Below are 20,000 nucleotides of genomic sequence, written 5' to 3'. Positions count from 1 at the left end.
TGTGTGTGTGTCCAGTATAAATTAAAGATGTGTGGTGCAGTGCTGCAGGTTTAGTCTGAGCATGAATTATTAATCTCTTCGCTCTTCTTTCATACTCAGTTTATTCACTAACTCACTTCTGAGATGTTTATGAATCTGTTCATTATCACAACTTCAGCATATTGTGGATTATTGTTTTCTGGACAGTTTAATTGTATAATAATTATATGTAATTATATATATATATATATATATATATATATATATATATATAGTTTTGGAGTTTATTTTTAAAAGATTTCATTTAAATTGTACATTTTAAAGACAGTTTTAAGACAGAAAAAAGTTTATTTTTATTTTTATAAATTGCACAGTACATTTTTCAGTTAAAGAAATGTCATATAACACATTAACAATATTTTCACATTCACTAAATATTGATATCTCAAAGTTTCATAAACCAGTATCATATAATAATATAGTATCATCATCAATAAACTTTGTAATTATAACAATAAATATTAATCATATACTAATATCAGTTTAAATATTGGTCCTTCACTTGTATTTGGAGCTGTTTTAGTTTCTCCAATTAGCATTTCTACAAATTAAATAAATAACAAATTAATATTAACAATTAAATAATCACAAGATTGAGTATAACTTTCCAATAATGTTCAAGACATCTTTGTCATGTAAACACAATGTACAGTAAAGACGACAATTGTAAACACATCACTTAATACCTCAGTTCTGTTACTTCTCTTAATAGTATTAATGTATTATATATGTTGAATAAAATTACTTTTAGGTATGAATACACTTCATTATTGTAAACTATTAAACTATTATAAATATTACAATAAATGTACAAATTAATGCAATATCATTTAAAATATTCTTCCTATAATGTTGATTAAATGTTCAGTAATACACGACATCATCTTGTCTTGATCAAACATGAAATCACACTATCTGTTGGAAGCAGTGTGTGCGTGTGTGTGTTAGTGTGTGTGTGTGTGTGTGTACGTGTGTTAGTGTGTGTGTGTGTGTGCAAGCGTCCAGTTTCACACACTAATCTGTCCAGATCTCACAGCATCAGGAGTGATTCTAGACTCTCTTCAGTCGTAGAGATCCCTCACTTCTCTCTGCTGCTGATCCTCTGTTGTTTGTCTGTTGAAATCAACATTTAGAATTCATTATCACTGCAACTTTAATTACCAGTGAAGACTGAACTAACCAGCAGAGCACAAACACACACACCAGCGGATGTGACATTGTTTCTGTTCCCTGGGTATTGATTCATGTTGTGTGTGTGTGTGTGTGTGTGTGTGTGCAGTAAAGACATCACATTTCTGTTTCCGCATGGCAGGAGGCATTTATATCACATGAGCCAAGCTATTTCAGACACACACAGATAAATACACTTACAACTGAATGTATGAATTATCAATAATGTTATTATTATTACAACAAGCCTCATATAATGCTGGAAAATTCATCAAAACTGATAGGGATAAATGCTTGTTTTTTCTTCACTGTAAAATTAAGGTAGATTACTGGAGTAAGATTTGCTAGAAAAAAAAATGTCATGTTTAGTTCAGTGTGTTACTTGAAAACCATAGATGCTGATTATTTCTGCACTGCTATAGCTGCTCCCTCTTTGCTTGTCTCTGTTAATCTCTCCTGTCCCTGATGAAACAGTATCATTATATAACGATGTTGCATCTGATGTCCTGGAGGCTTTGACCCCATTAAAGTCCAGAACTGTCCCCTCAGCTCACGAACTTATTCTCTGAGATCAACAAACTTGTTGTACCACCATCACCCCCTTCTTAATATGTGATGACACACAAAAATTGACAATATTTATCAATCCTTTTCTTTTGTTCTTCTTCCAGAAACTGCTACTTCCCCAATACTTTACCCACTCTCACTCACTAATAAAAGCGAAAGTGAAAGTGACGTGACATTCAGCCAAGTATGGTGACCCATACTCAGAATTTGTGCTCTGCATTTAACCCATCCGAAATGCACACACACACAGAGCAGTGAACACACACACACACACTGTGAGCACACACCCGGAGCAGTGGGCAGCCATTTATGCTGCGGCGCCCGGGGAGCGGTTGGGGGTTCGATGCCTTGCTCAAGGGCACCTAAGTCATGGTATTGAAGGTGGATCATAATACATCTGTGCTTGAACAACTGATAATGAACTCTAACTCCTCTACCTGTCAGCTAGATCCTATTCCAACACACATACTCAAAATCTTTCTCCTCTCACTCATTATACCTATCACCCACATGATAAATTGTTCCCTACTGACTGGTTATGAACCGCTTGGATTGAAAATAGCTATGATCACCCCCGTACTTAAAAGACCTGGCCTTGACAACACGGTTCTAATTTCAGACCAATTTCTAACCTTCCTTTTTTATCTAGGGACCTAGAAAAGGTGGTGGCCAAACAGTTACAGACTCTTTTGGATAAAAATAATCTATATGAATCATTTCAGTCTGGAATTCACCCTTTTAAGTGTAGTGAATGACCTCTTCATTGCTTCAAAATCTCATTCTGACACTTTTTCTCATGGAGTGCCTCAAGGATCTGTCCTTGGTCCACTTCTATTCTTAATCTTTATGCTTCCTCTGGGTCAGATCATGTGGTACCATGGTCTACACTTCCACAGTTAGTTGGCCCTAGATCTTATGTCTCCTTCCAACGTGACAGCTCCATTAAAGTTGATGAAGTTATAGTCTGTCCCTTATTTTAGTTTTTAAGGCCCGCCATGTAATATGTCCCTTGTTATGATAGAACAATATCTGTCTGAGATACAACTATTTGATAATCTGGAATCTGAGGGAGCAAAAAATCCAAATATTAAGAAAATCATCTTGTTCAAATGAAGTTCTTAGCAATGCATATCACTAATAAAATGTTTTAGTAAATTTACAAAGTATCTTCATGGAACAGGATCATTACTTAATATCCTTATGATTTTTGGCATAAAAGAAAAAAAAAATGTTGTTGGCTATTGCTACAAATATAGTTGTGCTACGATCGCTGCTTTTGTGCTCCAGGGTTACACACACACACACATATATATAGAGAGAGAGTTTTCTTTATGTCATAAATTCTTGACTCAGGCTCCCATTGTGACAACATGCCCCGGGTCACTGTTCATCCCCGTACAATAATCATGTGATCTTCAGTAAGGGAAACTATAACGTTTTATATTCAAAAAGACACCATTAGGCTTTCGTCTATACAGAAACTGAATTAAACCAAAAACCTGTTAAATCTGTCCCTAGCCTTCTCCTCAGGTGAGCACCGTACCAGCGCGCGCGCGGCCGATTACATAACGCGCGTGAATATCTGGGGTCACGTGACGGCGTCAGGTCCCCCCTCGCTGTTTTCATACATGCATAAACAAGCCCATTCACCGTGTGACCGCGGACTTTACCGTCGGTTTCCGTACCGATCTCGTTTTGTGGATCGGTCTCACGCATTCGCGCGGAAACGCGTCGCGTCAACAGCACCGCGAAAAAAACGGACGGATTTCGCTCTTACCTGCGTCGCTTTGTGAAACTGCTTTTTCAGCCCCGCCACAGACATCTCCGCGCTTTATCCGTTCCCTCCGTTCAGCTTTAAGTGACGATTTTATCGGTGTTTCGAGGTGCAAATATCCGCAACGGGCGCGCGGACTCGCCGAGTGTCTGGTCCGAGGATGTAGTCACTCGTGACGTCACACGACCCGCCCTGAGCGCGCGCGGATGACGAGCCCCAAAATCACAATCACAATCAGATGTGAATCAATAAATCATCTCTAGTAAGTATTCTTCGCTTCGGAAAGACGCGAGAAGCGGTTTCTGAGCGGATCCGGATGATTTCAGCACCGCGGACAGCAGCGGCGTCACGTGATCGCTCAACATCACACGCGCTTCAAATACTGGAGAACGGTGCTAGCTGTTAAAAGCATGAACATAACACCTAGACGACATCGACCATTGAAAGGAACCATAAAAGTGTAAAAGCATTAGCAAATTACTTTCAAAACACTATTAATATTTTTTTCTATCTGCAGCCAAATTACGGACGTGCTAAGTAGCTAATACATGTCTGTATAACAATTGTATATTACAACATCAGTGTGAAAACAAACCTGTAAAGAGACGGTTTTGGAATTATGGGAGAAAAATGAAGCTCAAATAGCTCAAAAGAGCTATTCTATAGATACTATTTTAACTATATGCCAAACATAACATGACGGATAAGGATTGTTTGTGGCGCAATCTTTTGATTTGAAATGATTTGTTGCAGTCTTTTTAAGTGAAACTTCCCCAAACCGGAAGTGCTTCCCATAATTTAAAACGCATTAGGCTCCTTGGGGAAAAAAGTGGAAACATAAGGTTGCATACTCATGATGTGTCTCTTATTTATATTCATATGAATATAAAATATATTTTATTTGGTACCGCTTTTCTGAAACCACATATTTGCCACAAGACAAAATAATAATTTGCACTAATCTTCAGCAACAAAAGTTTACATCCTCTTGATTTGTAATGCATAGTGTTTCCCTCTTAGGGAAATGTTTGCATCTTTTGTAATAGTTGTGTTTGAGTCTTTCGACTGTCCTCGGTGTGAAAAGATTATCTCAAAGTCATACAGTCACTTCTGGAAAGGAATCAAATATGCAGAAGATGCTGGAAAACCAAAGTGTTCAGGAACTGGAGGATTTTTCTGAAGAACAGTGGACAGCTGAACTGTTCAGAAATAACAGAGACTTCTGAACAACTATCACAGATGAAAACAATCACAAAATATTACATTAATAAACAAATAATAATAATAAACAATATAATGCACAGTACTAAAAAAAAAAAAAATTTAAAATGCCAATTTTATTATCCCTCTTATTTAAAAACAAATAAATAAACACCTTGCAGATGAAAAATGTAAATAATTTGTCTATAAATACTGAATAACATTTTTTTTAAAAGTTTCTAGAAGTGTGAATAAGTGGGCGCCACTTAAATAGCTTGCATACAAAGACAATCAGTTAACAGAGGGAAATATACAAAATTAATACACAATCTTGAAAAAGTCTAGTTAAAAAAAAAAACTCCAAAATGACATCTGATAACCATATTATAAACTGAGTCCATATTATTCACGATACTGTGCACAAGTAGGCAAACATAAAAATAAACAAATAAAATAAAAACATTCCAAAGGGCACATTTTCAGTGGGCCTATGTTTACTGTGCAAAAATGGGTGGTGAATCATCCTATATAAAGTCCTATGCACTCAAATGATTAAAATTCACATTTAGAGATTAAAGATAGACAAATAGAACAAACAATTAGATAAATATCTTATTTTCATGACAAGAACGGTAACATTAATACAAAAATAGATGTTTGAATCATGTTTGAACATCTGAAGGGAGATTAAGAACAGACACACTAAATATCAGAGATCAGATTCATTTGCATATAAGAAAATAAAATAATATGACAAATGAAATGAATGCTGAAAAATATAAAGCAAGGGGATTTTTCGTAATCTATCTATCTACAGTGGGGCTCGAAAGTTTGGGCACCCTTTGCAGAATCTGTGAAAATATGAGTAATTTTCAAAAAATAAGAGATCATACTAAATGAATGTTATTTTTTATTTAGTACTGTCCTGAGTAAGATATTGTACATAAAAGATATTAACATTTAGTCCACAAGACAAAAACATTGCTGAAATTATTAAAATAACCCCACTCAAAAGTTTGTCAACCCTTGGTTCTTAGTACTGTGTTCTGTTACCTGATGATCCTCGGCTGTCTTTCTGTTTTGTGATGGTTGTGCATGAGTCCCTTGTTTGTTCTGAACAGTTAAACTGAGCAGCGTTCTTCAGAAACATCTTTAAGGTCCTGCAGATTCTTCAGTTTTCCAGCATCTTTGCATATTTGAACCCTTTCCAGCAGTGACTTTATGATTTTGAGATACACCTTATCACACTGAGGACGTTTGAGGGACTCAAACACAGCTATTTAAAAAGATTCAAACATTCACTGATGCTCCAGAAGGAAACAAGATGCATTAAGAGCTGGGGGTGAAAACTTTTGAACGAATGGCTGTTGATGACTATTTGAATTGAATTCTGCCAAAGCACGCGCTTGTATGTATTCATTAAATGCGTAATTTACTAATGTTATGCGAGTAGTTGTGCTCATGTCTGAAAATAATATCGAAAAAAAAAATTCTAATAAATACATTAGGCTATAGCTTATATTCCTTTAGTAGTCTACATTTTTTCATGTAAAAAAATTTAATTGTAAAACTGAAAGTTTTTTTTTTTTTTTTTTCTTGTGGTCAGCATGGTGGGCTGCATTTGAATTCGTGACAGCCACATGCAGGGGTTGAGAACCACTGATTTAACCTATCGTGTGCACACACACACACACACACACACACACACACACACACCCAGAGCAGTGGGCATCATTTATGCTGTGGTGTCCAGGGAACAGTTGGGGGTTTGGTGCCTTGCTCAAGTAACAAGTCGTGGCATTGCTGACCCGAGACTCGAACCCACAACCCTAGAGTTAGGGGGCAAACTCTCTAACCACTATGCCACGACTCCCCCTAATACAAATATGGATGTAAAAACTAATAGGACATTGGTGAAACAGACTTTGGTAACCCCTCCAGTGTGTATTTTCAGGTTAGATTTTCATTCTATGAAATAACGTCTTTTTATTTTTTTATGATTAGAACATTTAAAAAGGCACTATGCTTCATGAAGCTGACTGAAGTTACTAAATATGACAAAATATTTGCTAAATTAAAACCAACTTTTTGCTTGTTTGATATTATTCCCTCTTTTGATAGCTTGGGACCTAGTCTTGTGGAAATGGTCAACAAATCCCTTAGTTTGTGCACAATACCAGCAGATCTTAAACATGCCAAATCTTGCTGATCCTTCAAATTATAGGCACATTTGTAATCTGCCTTTTCTGTCTAAACTTCTTGAAAAAATTGTTCAATTCCAGTTGCACTCTTTTCTCTTTCCAAATTCTATCTAGGAATCATTTCAGTCAGGTTTTAGAACATTTCACAGCACTGAGACGGCTTAATTAAAGGTTTTAAATTATATTTATATGGTGACTGACCAGGGTGACAGTGTAATATTGGTGATGTTAGATCTTACTGCTGCATTTGACATGATCGATCATAAGATTTTGATTGTTCATCTCGAGATCTATGTGGGCATGGTGGGAACCGTTTTAAAATGGTTTAGTTCCTATTTAAAGGATAGAAGATTATCTGTTCGCCTTGGAAATCCCATGTCATCAACTGCCGATCTACCATGGGGGGTTCCACAGGGATCTATACTAGCTCCTACCCTTTTTACTTTATATATGCTCCCATTGGGCTCCATTTTCCAAAAGCATGGTGTATCTTTTCATTGCTGTGCCGATGACACCCAGATTAATTTACCCCTCAGGTAACATCTCCCTGGGCCCTCTACTCCTAATGGAGTGTAAGGAGGGCATAAAAATCTGGAAGACATCACATTTTCTTAATCTAAATGAAAAGAAAACAGAAATTATATTATTTGGTCCCCCAGTGGAATTCCCAAAAAGTTTGTTAATGATCACCATGTCACATTTCAAGATTTCAAGAAGGACAGAGATTTTTTCATAGCACTCCATTTAAAATGATTTTCGTAGTTTTTGGCAGACAGTGAAGCTCACTCTAGTTTTTCCAGTTCACACTGTGGATTCATCAGGAAATAAATGTTTTTCTCTAATACACATTGGCCACAATTAACAGCACCCTTTTATTCAATACTTTTTAAAAACCTCCATTTGCCAGTTTAACGCCTCTAAATTTTCTGCTACTGGATGCTTTCACATGCCGTGATATGTCGCTTTAACAAATACCAGTCTGTATGTATGGCCTGAATGTCCTTAGTATGAATAATTGTAAATTTAGTGCAAGTGTTTCTGCAGGTTGTGTAACTGCAGTATTTACAACGGAAAGCTGTGCTGCTCTGGTTTCTAATCTTATATCAAACCTCTGAGAAAAGTCTGATAAACTCAAATAAACCAGGAAATTCAGCAGTGAAGCTTTTGTCTAAACTACTAGAAGATCCACCATTATTTTCTTTGAAAAGATGAAAGCAAATGCCATCGAAACTTTTCTGAAGAGAGTTGGTTTCCTATTATGCATTCACACAAATATTGAAATCATATATTTCCCTCAGTAGTCATGTTTTCACACAAAAAGAAACTATTTGACACGATGTGCCTGCGTGAGACTCTTATAACTTTGATTAAAGCTGAAATGTATTTACTGTGAGCTTTATCTTTATCTAGCTTTAAAAAATATCTATCTTTCTGAAGCTACCATTTAAAAAAAAACCCTGTGGATTGCACTAGCTTTCGGGTGCGACACATCTTACCCCACTCTCCCCTCGGTGTCGTTTTGTGTATGTGAGAAACACTGCAGCACTGGCATCGATAAGCCACAGCAGATTTAATAACACAAGCTAACAGTGTCACGATTACACATCATCCACAGATGTTATAGAGAGGAAACGCTCCTGTTTCACAGTGATTCAGCTTCAGTTCATCAGTGTTTTCTCTCTCTGACTGTCCTCTGAAGATCTGCATCTGTCAGAAAACACATCCCATAATCCACCTCTGCTGAGGGGTCGGAGGTCGCACGCAGCTACGAGAGAGACAGAGAGAGAGAGTTCACAGAGACTACATAACACACAGATATGCAGCAACACTCTAGTAATGCTCTGTCTTTCAGCAGATTTAGTTCACAAATAGATGACAGTCTTTTACTGAAATATGTTTTTCAACTGTAATAATCAATGCTAAAATTCATCATTAATATCATCATGTCCCCCCATCTCTCACCGGTACACAGCTGTCTCTCTCCCGCAGACAGGCGTGCTGTAGTTCACTCTTCAGAGCCGTGATGTGAGACTCATGTGATGAGATCGATCTCTCCTGAGAGGATAGTTTAGAGCACACCAGCTGATGCAGCTCCAGGAAACGCATCACCAGACGCTAACACACACACACACACACACACACACACACACACACAGTATGATACTCATTCACACTGTAAGGTAGGGCAGAAAATACTACGAGACTCCCAGTCCACATCCTGCTCTGAGAGAGGGAGTATGTGACTGTCATGGAGTATGCACTTTAATATAAAGTATGCCTCAGCATGCACTGCAATGATAGAATTATCACGTATTAAGTATGCATGCTCACTATAAATAATATGAAGTATGCATCAGCATGCAAGCTTAGTAAAGAAGAGTGAATCTGCATGCAACTAAGCATGAAGCCAGCATCCACACAATATGTACTTTGAATACTAAGCTGAAGAATGTGATCTGTGAGTTGTTTTGTACCCGACACGCTTCTATCTGTGGGTTTCCCATGATCCTTTGCAGGTCTGACGGTATGAGGGACAATCTTGAGAGCCGTAGGGTGAAGTCATCCTGTGAAGAGGCTCTTCTGGAGAGAATGACGTGATCTTTCATCTGAAAACCACAGAAGACATGAAGACATGCGGAACAGAAAAACATCTCAATGTTGTTAGCGTGTTCTTGCCTCTTGTAAATGTTCCTCCACAGACGTCATGTAGCTCAGCAGAGACTCTTTATTCCTGAAACATGCAAGCGTGCAATATCCTGAGTCAGTGTCATGAACCCCGTCAAGGAATCTAGAAAATGTGTATTTACTTAAATATTAATTAAAAACATCATGGGGACTTCATGGAGTAAATATTTTATCTCAAAAGGAAACAAAAAATAATTACAATTATCGCAAGGGCTTGGTTCAAGGCAACTGTGTCTAGTGTGTGTGTGAGTACACCCTAACAGAGACGATATGTGTGTGTGTGTTTGAGTCTGTGTGAGAGTGTGTGTGTGTGTGTGTGAGAGTCTCTGTGTGTGTGTGTGTGTGTGAGTGTGTGTGTTTGAGTCTGTGTGTGTGTGTGTGTGAGTGTGAGTGTGTGTGTTTGAGTCTGTGTGAGAGTGTGTGTGTGTGTGTGAGAGTCTCTGTGTGTGTGTGTGTGTGTGAGAGTCTCTGTGTGTGTGTGTGTGTGTGTTTGAGTCTGTGTGTGTGTGTGTGTTTGAGTCTGTGTGTGTGTGTGAGTGTGAGTGTGTGTGTTTGAGTCTCTGTGTGTGTGTGTGTGTGTCAGTGTGTGTGTGTGTGTGTTTGAGTCTCTGTGTGAGAGTGAGTGTGTGTTTGAGTCTCTGTGTGAGAGTGTGTGTGTTTGAGTCTCTGTGTGTCAGTGTGTGTGTGTGTGTGTTTGAGTCTCTGTGTGTGTGTGAGTGTGTGTTTGAGTCTCTGTGTGAGAGTGTGTGTGTGTTTGAGTCTCTGTGTGTGTGTGTGTGTGTGTGTGTGAGAGTGTGTGTGTGTGTGTGTTACATCTCCGCGGTGCTCAGTGTGTCCTCGGCTCTGGTGATGTCATGCTGCAGCTGTCTGTTCTCCTGCTGTGATTGGCTGAGCTGTTTCCCCAGCGAGCGCAGCGACTGATCCTTCCTCCTCAGCTGCAGCTTGGCGTCTGACAAACTCTGACGAGAGAACCAGAGTCTCGCTCATTCCTCGTTCTGATGTCTGCTGTGATGTGAGTAACTCAGGTTTCCATCAAAACAAACTAATAAATGGGCTCCGGACCCTGAAACCTGCGGGTCTCGAAGCTGGAAACCGTTCGGTCAGATGATGACAGCTTCAAAACAACAGCTAAATAATGAATCCTGTTACTCAAACATGTGAATCTGATGTGCCATATTTAATCTGACCGTCACTGCAAAGCTTATGATGGAAGAAGCTGAATTTATTACACTTTGGACATAAATTATTCTCAAAACTAGCATTATTTATTATTTTCCAGCGGTAAGGCCATGTTCATTGTGACAACAAGATGAAAAATAATATCACAAAAACAATAATAAATATATAAAAAATACTAAAAAAGAAAATATTTTAGTATTTTTTAGCATTAAAAAATGGTAAATGTCTTTTATTGTTTGCCTAGAATTAACTGTTAGATATTGTCTATCATTATTATTATAGTTCTCTAAAATAAAAATGTAATATTAAATATTTTAAAATATTTTAAGTATTTTATATTTATTGTTATTTTTATTATTATTATTCACCTTGTTCTCAAGAAAATACAAAAATAATAAATAATGTTAGTTTTGGGAATAAATGTATTGTGCAAAGTAAAATAAACTTCTCAATGCGGTCATGAGCTTTAATGTGATGGTCAGATAAAACAGAACATCAAACGTGCATCAGTTCTGAGAGATTTACAGTGCGTGTCTCTCTCTGTGTGTGTGTGTGTGTGTGTGTGTGTGTGTCTCTGTGTTTGAGTGTCTGTATGTGTCTCTGTGTTTGAGTGTGTGTGTGTCTCTGTGTTTGTGTTTGTGTGTGTGTGTGTGTGTGTGTGTCTGTCTGTGTGTGTCTATGTGTGTGTGTGTCTGTATGTGTCTCTGTGTTTGAGTGTGTGTGTCTCTCTGGGAGTTTGTGTGTGTGTCTCTGCGTTTGAGTGTGTGTCTGTCTCTGTGTGTGTGTGTGTGTGTCTGCGTTTGAGTGTGTGTCTGTCTCTGTGTGTGTGTGTGTGTGTGTGTGTACCTGCACAGCCTGAGCGAGTGTGCGGTCCTTCTCCAGCTCTTCCCCAGTGTGCAGCTCCATGCTGAGGCCCAGCTGCTGCAGCTGAGAGGCCTGATCGTGCAGCAGAGCCTGAGCGCGCTGCTCTCTCTGTAGGGCACTGCTGAGCTCCTCACACACACTCTCGAACCGCTGGAGGGGCACACACGCCTGACACACACACACACACACACACACACACACACACATGCACACACACTACTGGTCAAAATAGTGGAATCATGATTTTTTTAATGATTCTGAAAGAATTGTTTCCTGCTCACCAAAGCTGCATTTATTTGATAAAAAATACAGTAAAAATTCTGAAATATTATTCTAATGTAAAACCGCTGTTCTCTATTTTAATATCAATTAAAGTGTAATTTATTTCTGTGATGCTCCGCTGTATTTTCAGCATCATTCCTCCAGTCTTCAGTGTCACATGATCTTCAGAAATCATGAAAATATGATGATTTACTGCTCAGAAACATCTCTGATTATTATCAGTGTTGAACACCGTTGTGTTGAGGTGTGTGTTGCTGTGACTCACGGTGTGTGTGTCCCTGCAGCTGTTTGTGCGATTGATGCGTGAGATCTCCAGTCTCAGGTTCCTGCGCTCGACCTCCGCTGAATGCAGACGCTGCGTGAACTCCAGCATGTGCTTCTGAAGAGACGCCACCATCATCTGCTCACACACACACACACACACACACACACACACACACACTGATTCTGACGTGGTCATGAGAGCAGGGCTGTGTTTCTCAAGAGCACTGTAAGTTCTCCGTTCGGGTCTATGGTGTACTTCAGCTTACGATGAAGCCCCGATCACCCTCTCAGCCGCAGCTTACTGTCATCTAAACTCTTTATTTGTAGCTTATAATAGCCAACATATTCAGATTTTTAATTCATAAACAGATTTTGTTTTGTTTTGTTAGTAGGCTATGTCTTACAGATAATAATTACACCATTTTATTTTGTGAACCAACAAGCATCAGAGCTCCGGGTGTCTCAATCACGCATTATTTTATTTTAATATTAATCAAACTGAAAGAAAACTCTACTGTTGCTGTAGTAACGAAAATGTAACACTTTAGGTAATATCAACGGTCTGACGTTTTTCTGCATGTGAGATTACAAAAACATAATCATTTATTTAATTATTTAATCAAAATTATTGCTAGGGACGATTTAGTAGTCGATGGATATTGGTAGGAACACTTGCTTAGAGCCCACCTGAGTCTTTGACCTGTGTGTGTGTGTGTGTGTACCTTGCTGTTACAGTAGCTGTGTCTGACGAGTGTGTGGAGTCCGTCAGCCAGTCGCCGTGTTAACGAATCCTTCCCATAATTCCCGCAGCACTGAGAGTCCACGTCTGACAGCAACCTCTCCAGCAACTTCCTACAGGAGCTCTGAGCCGCTGACAACACACACGAGGAGTCCTTCACACCACCTGACACACACACACACACACAGACACACAGCATTTATTTGTGTATGTATTTTCAGCATCATTACTCCAATAACAGTCCTGTAATTAACTTGTGTGTGTGTGTGTGTGTGTTTCTCACTGCTTCTGTTGAGTTCCTGCTGCACGTCCTCCATGCAGGTGTGTATGATCTGGAGCAGGCTGGAGGATGTGAGCGTCTTCATCACCCTGTGCTCCTCCTCCTCCTCTTCTTCTTCCTCTCCGAGCTTCAGCTGGTTCACGCTCAGGAGCGGCTGCAGACCGAGCCCCAGCGCGACCCTGAACATCACCGCAGACCTGCGTCCCAGCGCTCGCAGACGCCCCGCCGCCAGCACCGCGATCACACCGCTGCGGAACCTGCGCACGCCGCGACCTTTGACCCCGCCGTCACCCAGCGCCTGCAGCAGCCTGCTGACCTCTGACCTCAGGACGTCTGCACCGCACACCTGCTCCTGCAGCACAGTCTTCTGCCAGACCAGAGCACACACCTGTCTGCGCAGACCGCGCACGCATCCCGCTAACACGCCGCTCGCGCTCACCAGACGCATCACTTCCTGTTCCTGCTGGCACTGAGTGTGCTCCAGAGAGTGGACACGCCCCTCGGCCTGCTGCAGCTGCCTGCTGAGATCCTGACAGAGAGAGACACCAGCATATAGCAGTGTAAAACAGTGTGTGTGTGTGTGTGTGTGAGTGTGTGTGTGTGTGTGTGTGTGTGTGTGTGAGTGTGTGTGTGTGCACCTGTATCTTGTGCTGCAGCTGCTTGTTGAGGTGTGTGTGTTGTGTGTGGAGATCTTCTCTCTGTTTGCTCCAGCTCTCCTCTCTCTGTCTCAGTTGAGCGCTCACACTCTCCAGCGCAGCTGACTTCCCCTCACACACACTCTCTAGGTGTGACACCTGAAACACACACACACACACACACACGTTACAGCTACACACTTCTACACAACCTCTCGACAGTTCAACAGCAAATCTTTACCATAAGCCCCTCCTCACCTTCTGATTGGCTGCAGAGAGGTCAGAGGTCAGCCTGTCCACGTGCTCCTGCACCACGCCGCTAAGCTCCGCCCATGAGAAGCTACCCAGCATGCTGTGCGGCGGGGTCACCAGCACACATCCGGCGAGCAGACGCTGATACAGTGTGTGGAGGAACGTCAGCTTCTCCTAAACACAAGCATCAGTCAGATTCACCAATAACAGCATACTAATGATAGAGTGTGTGTGTGTGTGTGTGTGAAAGAGAGAGAGAGAGAGAGAGTGTGTGTGTGTGTACCTGGCAGTCGTTGTGATGTTGCTGCTGGAGTTTGTTCATCTGTGTTTGTGTGTGTGTGTGTTGTGTTTTGAGGCTGCGCAGATCAGCTGCGGCGTTTGCAACACACACACGCAAACGCTTCACCTCTTCATTTACACACACGCCACGAGCCTCACACTCCTGCACACACACAGAATCCAGATTAATCCTCTAAAGTATCTAAAGCTCTAATGATCTGTTTCACACACATCTCCTCGTGTCTTCTGTCTCTGAGTGAGAGTTCAGAGTGTTTGATCAGTCAAAGCTCTTCTAGTGTAACTGTACTATTGTACACACTTCTGGAGATACGAATCATTTACTCCTCTTCATCCTGAATAATATCTGCCGATCATCAGACCAATAAACACACACACACACACCTGCACGTTCCTCTGGAGATCAGTGATCGTTTCATCCTTCTGTCGGACCTCATGATTCAACTTCTGCATCACAATCACAGACTCCTGCAACTACACACACACACACACACACACGTAAATTATATATATTTTTTACATTTATATTATTTTTAAAATTAACCTCAAGAACTTCAACAACAAAAACCTGTGTGTTGTAGTAGTGTAGTGTTTTCCGCAGAACGTCCATTAGAGCAGATGCTTTGTGTTTACCTCCGTCCTCTATAACACACACACACACACACACACACACACACACACTCCGTAAAACACCTTCAATTCAAGTCAGCTTTATTTCTAAAGTGCTTTCTACTCTCAATAGTTTGAAAGTAGCTTCCCACTGATTTGAAGTGCAGTTGATCTGACCTGTGTTATGAGTGTGTGTCGCCCCCTGCTGCTGATACTGCTGCACCACATGATCAACATCAGTCAACAGAGTCTCGTAGGACTGCTGCACACACACCAGAGACTAAACACACACAGACAGGGTCCAAATCAGAGCTAGAACTGAAGGATTGATCATTCATTCAAAACTGCAGCATAATACATGAAATCAAATGATGACTGCAACATCACTGATGTAAGAATCTAATATAAACATCTTTGCAGTGTCATAAATGTTATTGAACAAAATATGCAAGTACGCAAGAAAAAAAACACACACACATACAGACCTTTTATATACTTAAAACTATAAAAATATATTTTTCCCTATAACTATGTTAAGACGCCTTTTAGTGTCACATTAAAAAACTAAAACAATCCAAGTCGAAATGTTACGAGAATAAAGTTGAAATATCACGAGAATAAAGTCGAAATGTTGTGAGAATAAAGTTGTAATATCTAGAGTTGTTCCGATTCCGATACTAGTATCGGAAATATCTCCGATACCACAACAAATTCTGGCATCGGCATCGGCGAGTACATGAACCCATATACCGATCCGATACCATTTTCTTAAAAAAGACCTAGTTATGACCGCAAGCTTTGCCTAACCGCTGCACGGTTCTTCTTCGCTGCTCAAAATGCATTGAAAACACAGGAAGTTGTGCTGTGTTGCCACAAGCAACCCCTGTTTAGAGCAGCGAAGAAGAAATGAAAACGCGTTAGCAGCCCTTATCTATATATGACTGGATCACTCATCACATTCTAAACTGCCAAAAGACAGTGAAGCCGCTACTATATTATAGATCAGTGGTTAGCAGTATGTCTCTGTAGTACCGGTAGTTACAGACTCTCGAGTATATTCAGTACCGGCAACTGCGTTCAGTCGCTTCCGTGTAAGTCAAAACGCAGGGCTCCAGACAGTAGCCGAATATATACTAGTGTCTGTGAATATTAAACTGCAAAATACTATTTAAATATTACTCCCGCAAAATCTACATCTCTGTGGGTGACTGGCACAGATGCGCGAGAGCTCGCTGTTTTGTAGTCTCTGCTGTGTGTCATGAGGACACGAACGCATAAACCGTCACTTCATGAGAATTTACCGTTTCATTTGAGAATACTGTCATATCATAAACACAGACACTCAAAGATCTTCATGGCAGCCCATTAAAATAAATGTTTGGTTTACATGAGTAAATTGACAATATATAAAGCTACTGTTGTAGCCTACAGTAATAATAATACATCTCTATAATAATAATAATTATGCCTAGATGGTTGCTTGTTTTTTACTTGTTTTTTACTTGTTAGAGATTATCTGATTAATAGATCTTTTTTTATATTCCTAGACTTATTTGTTGCAGTTTTTTTATACAGTTATATTGTAAAACTTAAATACCTTTTTTAGTTTGCGGTGTTAGATTTTTGGCTGCATTTGAAGTTCTTTTTTGCATAAGAAAATAAATAATACTGTCAAATTCATGTTAGATAATAAAAATACTGTAATAAATACAGTAGTTCACCATGTATTTGTTCATGTTTTATTGAGGGATCTGTCTGAAGCACACCATAAAAAAATTCTAGCAATTTACACAGGGCTAGTAGTATATACAGCTGTATATACAGATATACACCCAGGTATCGGATCAGTACTCGGTATCGGCCGATACCCTGAGCCCAGGTATCGGAATCGGTATCGGGAAGAGAAAAAGGGTATCGGAACATCTCTAGTAATATCACGAGAATAAATTTGAAATGTTGTGAGAATAAAGTTGTAATATCACGAGAATAAAGTTGAAATGTTTTGAGAATAAAGTTGAAATATCACAAGAATAAAGTTGAAATATCACGAGAATAAAGTTGAAATGTTTTGAGAATAAAGTTGAAATATCACAAGAATAAAGTTGAAATATCATGAGAATAAAGTCGAAATATCATGAGAATAAAGTCGAAATGTTGCCAGAATAAAGTTGAAATATCACGAGAACGGTCAAATTATCACATGAATAAAGTCGAAATGTTACGAGAACAATCAAAATATCACGAGAATAAAGTCGAAATGTTACGAGAACAATCAAAATATCACGAGAATAAAGTCGAAATGTTGCGAGAATAAAGTCTAAATGATACGAGAACAGTCGAAATATCACGAGAATAAAGTTGAAATATCACGAGAATAAAGTCGAAATGTTGTGAGAATAAAGTCGAAATGTTGCCAGAATAAAGTTGAAATATCACGAGAACGGTCAAATTATCACAAGAATAAAGTTGAAATATCACGAGAATAAAGTCGAAATGTTGCGAGAATAAAGTCGAAATGTTGCCAGAATAAAGTTGAAATATCACGAGAACGGTCAAATTATCACAAGAATAAAGTTGAAATATCACGAGAATAAAGTCGAAATGTTGCGAGAATAAAGTCGAAATGTTGCCAGAATAAAGTTGAAATATCACGAGAACGGTCAAATTATCACATGAATAAAGTCGAAATGTTACGAGAACAATCAAAATATCACGAGAATAAAGTCGAAATGTTACGAGAACAATCAAAATATCACGAGAATAAAGTCGAAATGTTACAAGAATAAAGTCGAAATGTTACGAGAACAATCAAAATATCACGAGAATAAAGTCGAAATGTTACGAGAACAATCAAAATATCACGAGAATAAAGTCGAAATGTTACGAGAACAATCAAAATATCACGAGAATAAAGTCGAAATGTTACGAGAACAATCAAAATATCACGAGAATAAAGTCGAAATGTTACAAGAATAAAGTCGAAATGTTACGAGAACAATCAAAATATCACAAGAATAAAGTTGAAATATCACGAGAATAAAGTCGAAATGTTGCGAGAATAAAGTCGAAATGTTGCCAGAATAAAGTTGAAATATCACGAGAACGGTCAAATTATCACATGAATAAAGTCGAAATGTTACGAGAACAATCAAAATATCACGAGAATAAAGTCGAAATGTTACGAGAACAATCAAAATATCACGAGAATAAAGTCGAAATGTTACAAGAATAAAGTCGAAATGTTACGAGAACAATCAAAATATCACGAGAATAAAGTCGAAATGTTGCGAGAATAAAGTCTAAATGATACGAGAACAGTCGAAATATCACGAGAATAAAGTTGAAATATCACGAGAATAAAGTCTAAATGTTGTGAGAATAAAGTCGAAATGTTGCCAGAATAAAGTTGAAATATCACGAGAACGGTCAAATTATCACAAGAATAAAGTTGAAATATCACGAGAATAAAGTCGAAATGTTGTGAGAATAAAGTCGAAATGTTGCCAGAATAAAGTTGAAATATCACGAGAACGGTCAAATTATCACATGAATAAAGTCGAAATGTTACGAGAACAATCAAAATATCACGAGAATAAAGTCGAAATGTTACGAGAACAATCAAAATATCACGAGAATAAAGTCGAAATGTTGCGAGAATAAAGTCTAAATGATACGAGAACAGTCGAAATATCACGAGAATAAAGTTGAAATATCACGAGAATAAAGTCGAAATGTTGTGAGAATAAAGTCGAAATGTTGCCAGAATAAAGTTGAAATATCACGAGAACGGTCAAATTATCACAAGAATAAAGTTGAAATATCACGAGAATAAAGTCGAAATGTTGCGAGAATAAAGTCGAAATGTTGCCAGAATAAAGTTGAAATATCACGAGAACGGTCAAATTATCACAAGAATAAAGTTGAAATATCACGAGAATAAAGTCGAAATGTTGCGAGAATAAAGTCGAAATGTTGCCAGAATAAAGTTGAAATATCACGAGAACGGTCAAATTATCACATGAATAAAGTCGAAATGTTACGAGAACAATCAAAATATCACGAGAATAAAGTCGAAATGTTACGAGAACAATCAAAATATCACGAGAATAAAGTCGAAATGTTACAAGAATAAAGTCGAAATGTTACGAGAACAATCAAAATATCACGAGAATAAAGTCGAAATGTTGCGAGAATAAAGTCTAAATGATACGAGAACAGTCGAAATATCACGAGAATAAAGTTGAAATATCACGAGAATAAAGTCTAAATGTTGTGAGAATAAAGTCGAAATGTTGCCAGAATAAAGTTGAAATATCACGAGAACGGTCAAATTATCACAAGAATAAAGTTGAAATATCACGAGAATAAAGTCGAAATGTTGCGAGAATAAAGTCGAAATGTTGCCAGAATAAAGTTGAAATATCACGAGAACGGTCAAATTATCACAAGAATAAAGTTGAAATATCACGAGAATAAAGTCGAAATGTTGCGAGAATAAAGTCGAAATGTTGCCAGAATAAAGTTGAAATATCACGAGAACGGTCAAATTATCACATGAATAAAGTCGAAATGTTACGAGAACAATCAAAATATCACGAGAATAAAGTCGAAATGTTACGAGAACAATCAAAATATCACGAGAATAAAGTCGAAATGTTGCGAGAATAAAGTCTAAATGATACGAGAACAGTCGAAATATCACGAGAATAAAGTCGAAATGTTGCGAGAATAAAGTTGAAATATCACGAGAACGGTCAAATTATCACAAGAATAAAGTCGAAATGTTACGAGAACAATCAAAATATCACGAGAATAAAGTCGAAATGTTACAAGAATAAAGTCGAAATGTTACGAGAACAGTCAAATTATTATGAGAATAAAGTCTAAATGTTACGATAAAAAACATTATTGTAATTTACATATTGTTTGTATTTCACTATAAAACGGACAGATTTTGAAATCT

General features: G+C 38.5%; 2 protein-coding genes across 5 annotated transcripts in view; both read right to left on the bottom strand.

The window, feature by feature from the left end:
- LOC128011427 (endophilin-A1-like) overlaps positions 1–3,889 on the bottom strand; it is a 16,403-nt gene extending 12,514 nt beyond the window's left edge. The window contains exon 1 of the mRNA XM_052593795.1: positions 3,554–3,889. Coding sequence (XP_052449755.1) covers positions 3,554–3,598 — 45 coding nt within the window. The 5' untranslated portion in view covers positions 3,599–3,889. The remainder of the gene's footprint in view (positions 1–3,553) is intronic.
- Positions 3,890–8,501: 4,612 nt separating this feature from the next.
- Positions 8,502–20,000, bottom strand: part of LOC128011418 (coiled-coil domain-containing protein 171) — a 16,108-nt gene continuing 4,609 nt past the window's right edge. For 2 of the 4 annotated variants that reach the window (XM_052593780.1, XM_052593779.1), the window contains 15 exons: positions 15,215–15,317; positions 14,997–15,070; positions 14,813–14,902; positions 14,415–14,573; positions 14,138–14,305; positions 13,883–14,038; positions 13,248–13,773; positions 12,948–13,129; positions 12,227–12,361; positions 11,662–11,847; positions 10,450–10,595; positions 9,628–9,682; positions 9,426–9,557; positions 8,914–9,066; positions 8,502–8,716 (listed from right to left, as the gene is read on the bottom strand). In XM_052593780.1, coding sequence (XP_052449740.1) covers positions 8,618–8,716; positions 8,914–9,066; positions 9,426–9,557; positions 9,628–9,682; positions 10,450–10,595; positions 11,662–11,847; positions 12,227–12,361; positions 12,948–13,129; positions 13,248–13,773; positions 13,883–14,038; positions 14,138–14,305; positions 14,415–14,573; positions 14,813–14,902; positions 14,997–15,070; positions 15,215–15,317 — 2,364 coding nt within the window. In that variant the 3' untranslated portion in view covers positions 8,502–8,617. The remainder of the gene's footprint in view (positions 8,717–8,913; positions 9,067–9,425; positions 9,558–9,627; positions 9,683–10,449; positions 10,596–11,661; positions 11,848–12,226; positions 12,362–12,947; positions 13,130–13,247; positions 13,774–13,882; positions 14,039–14,137; positions 14,306–14,414; positions 14,574–14,812; positions 14,903–14,996; positions 15,071–15,214; positions 15,318–20,000) is intronic. The other 2 variants (XM_052593782.1, XM_052593781.1) reach the window with 2 other exon arrangements.

This window comes from Carassius gibelio, chromosome B23 (genome assembly GCF_023724105.1).
Source record: "Carassius gibelio isolate Cgi1373 ecotype wild population from Czech Republic chromosome B23, carGib1.2-hapl.c, whole genome shotgun sequence".
Classification (NCBI taxonomy): domain Eukaryota; kingdom Metazoa; phylum Chordata; class Actinopteri; order Cypriniformes; family Cyprinidae; genus Carassius; species Carassius gibelio.
The sequence above is the reverse complement of the archived record's forward strand: the minus strand, read 5'-3'. Positions and strand labels throughout refer to the sequence as shown.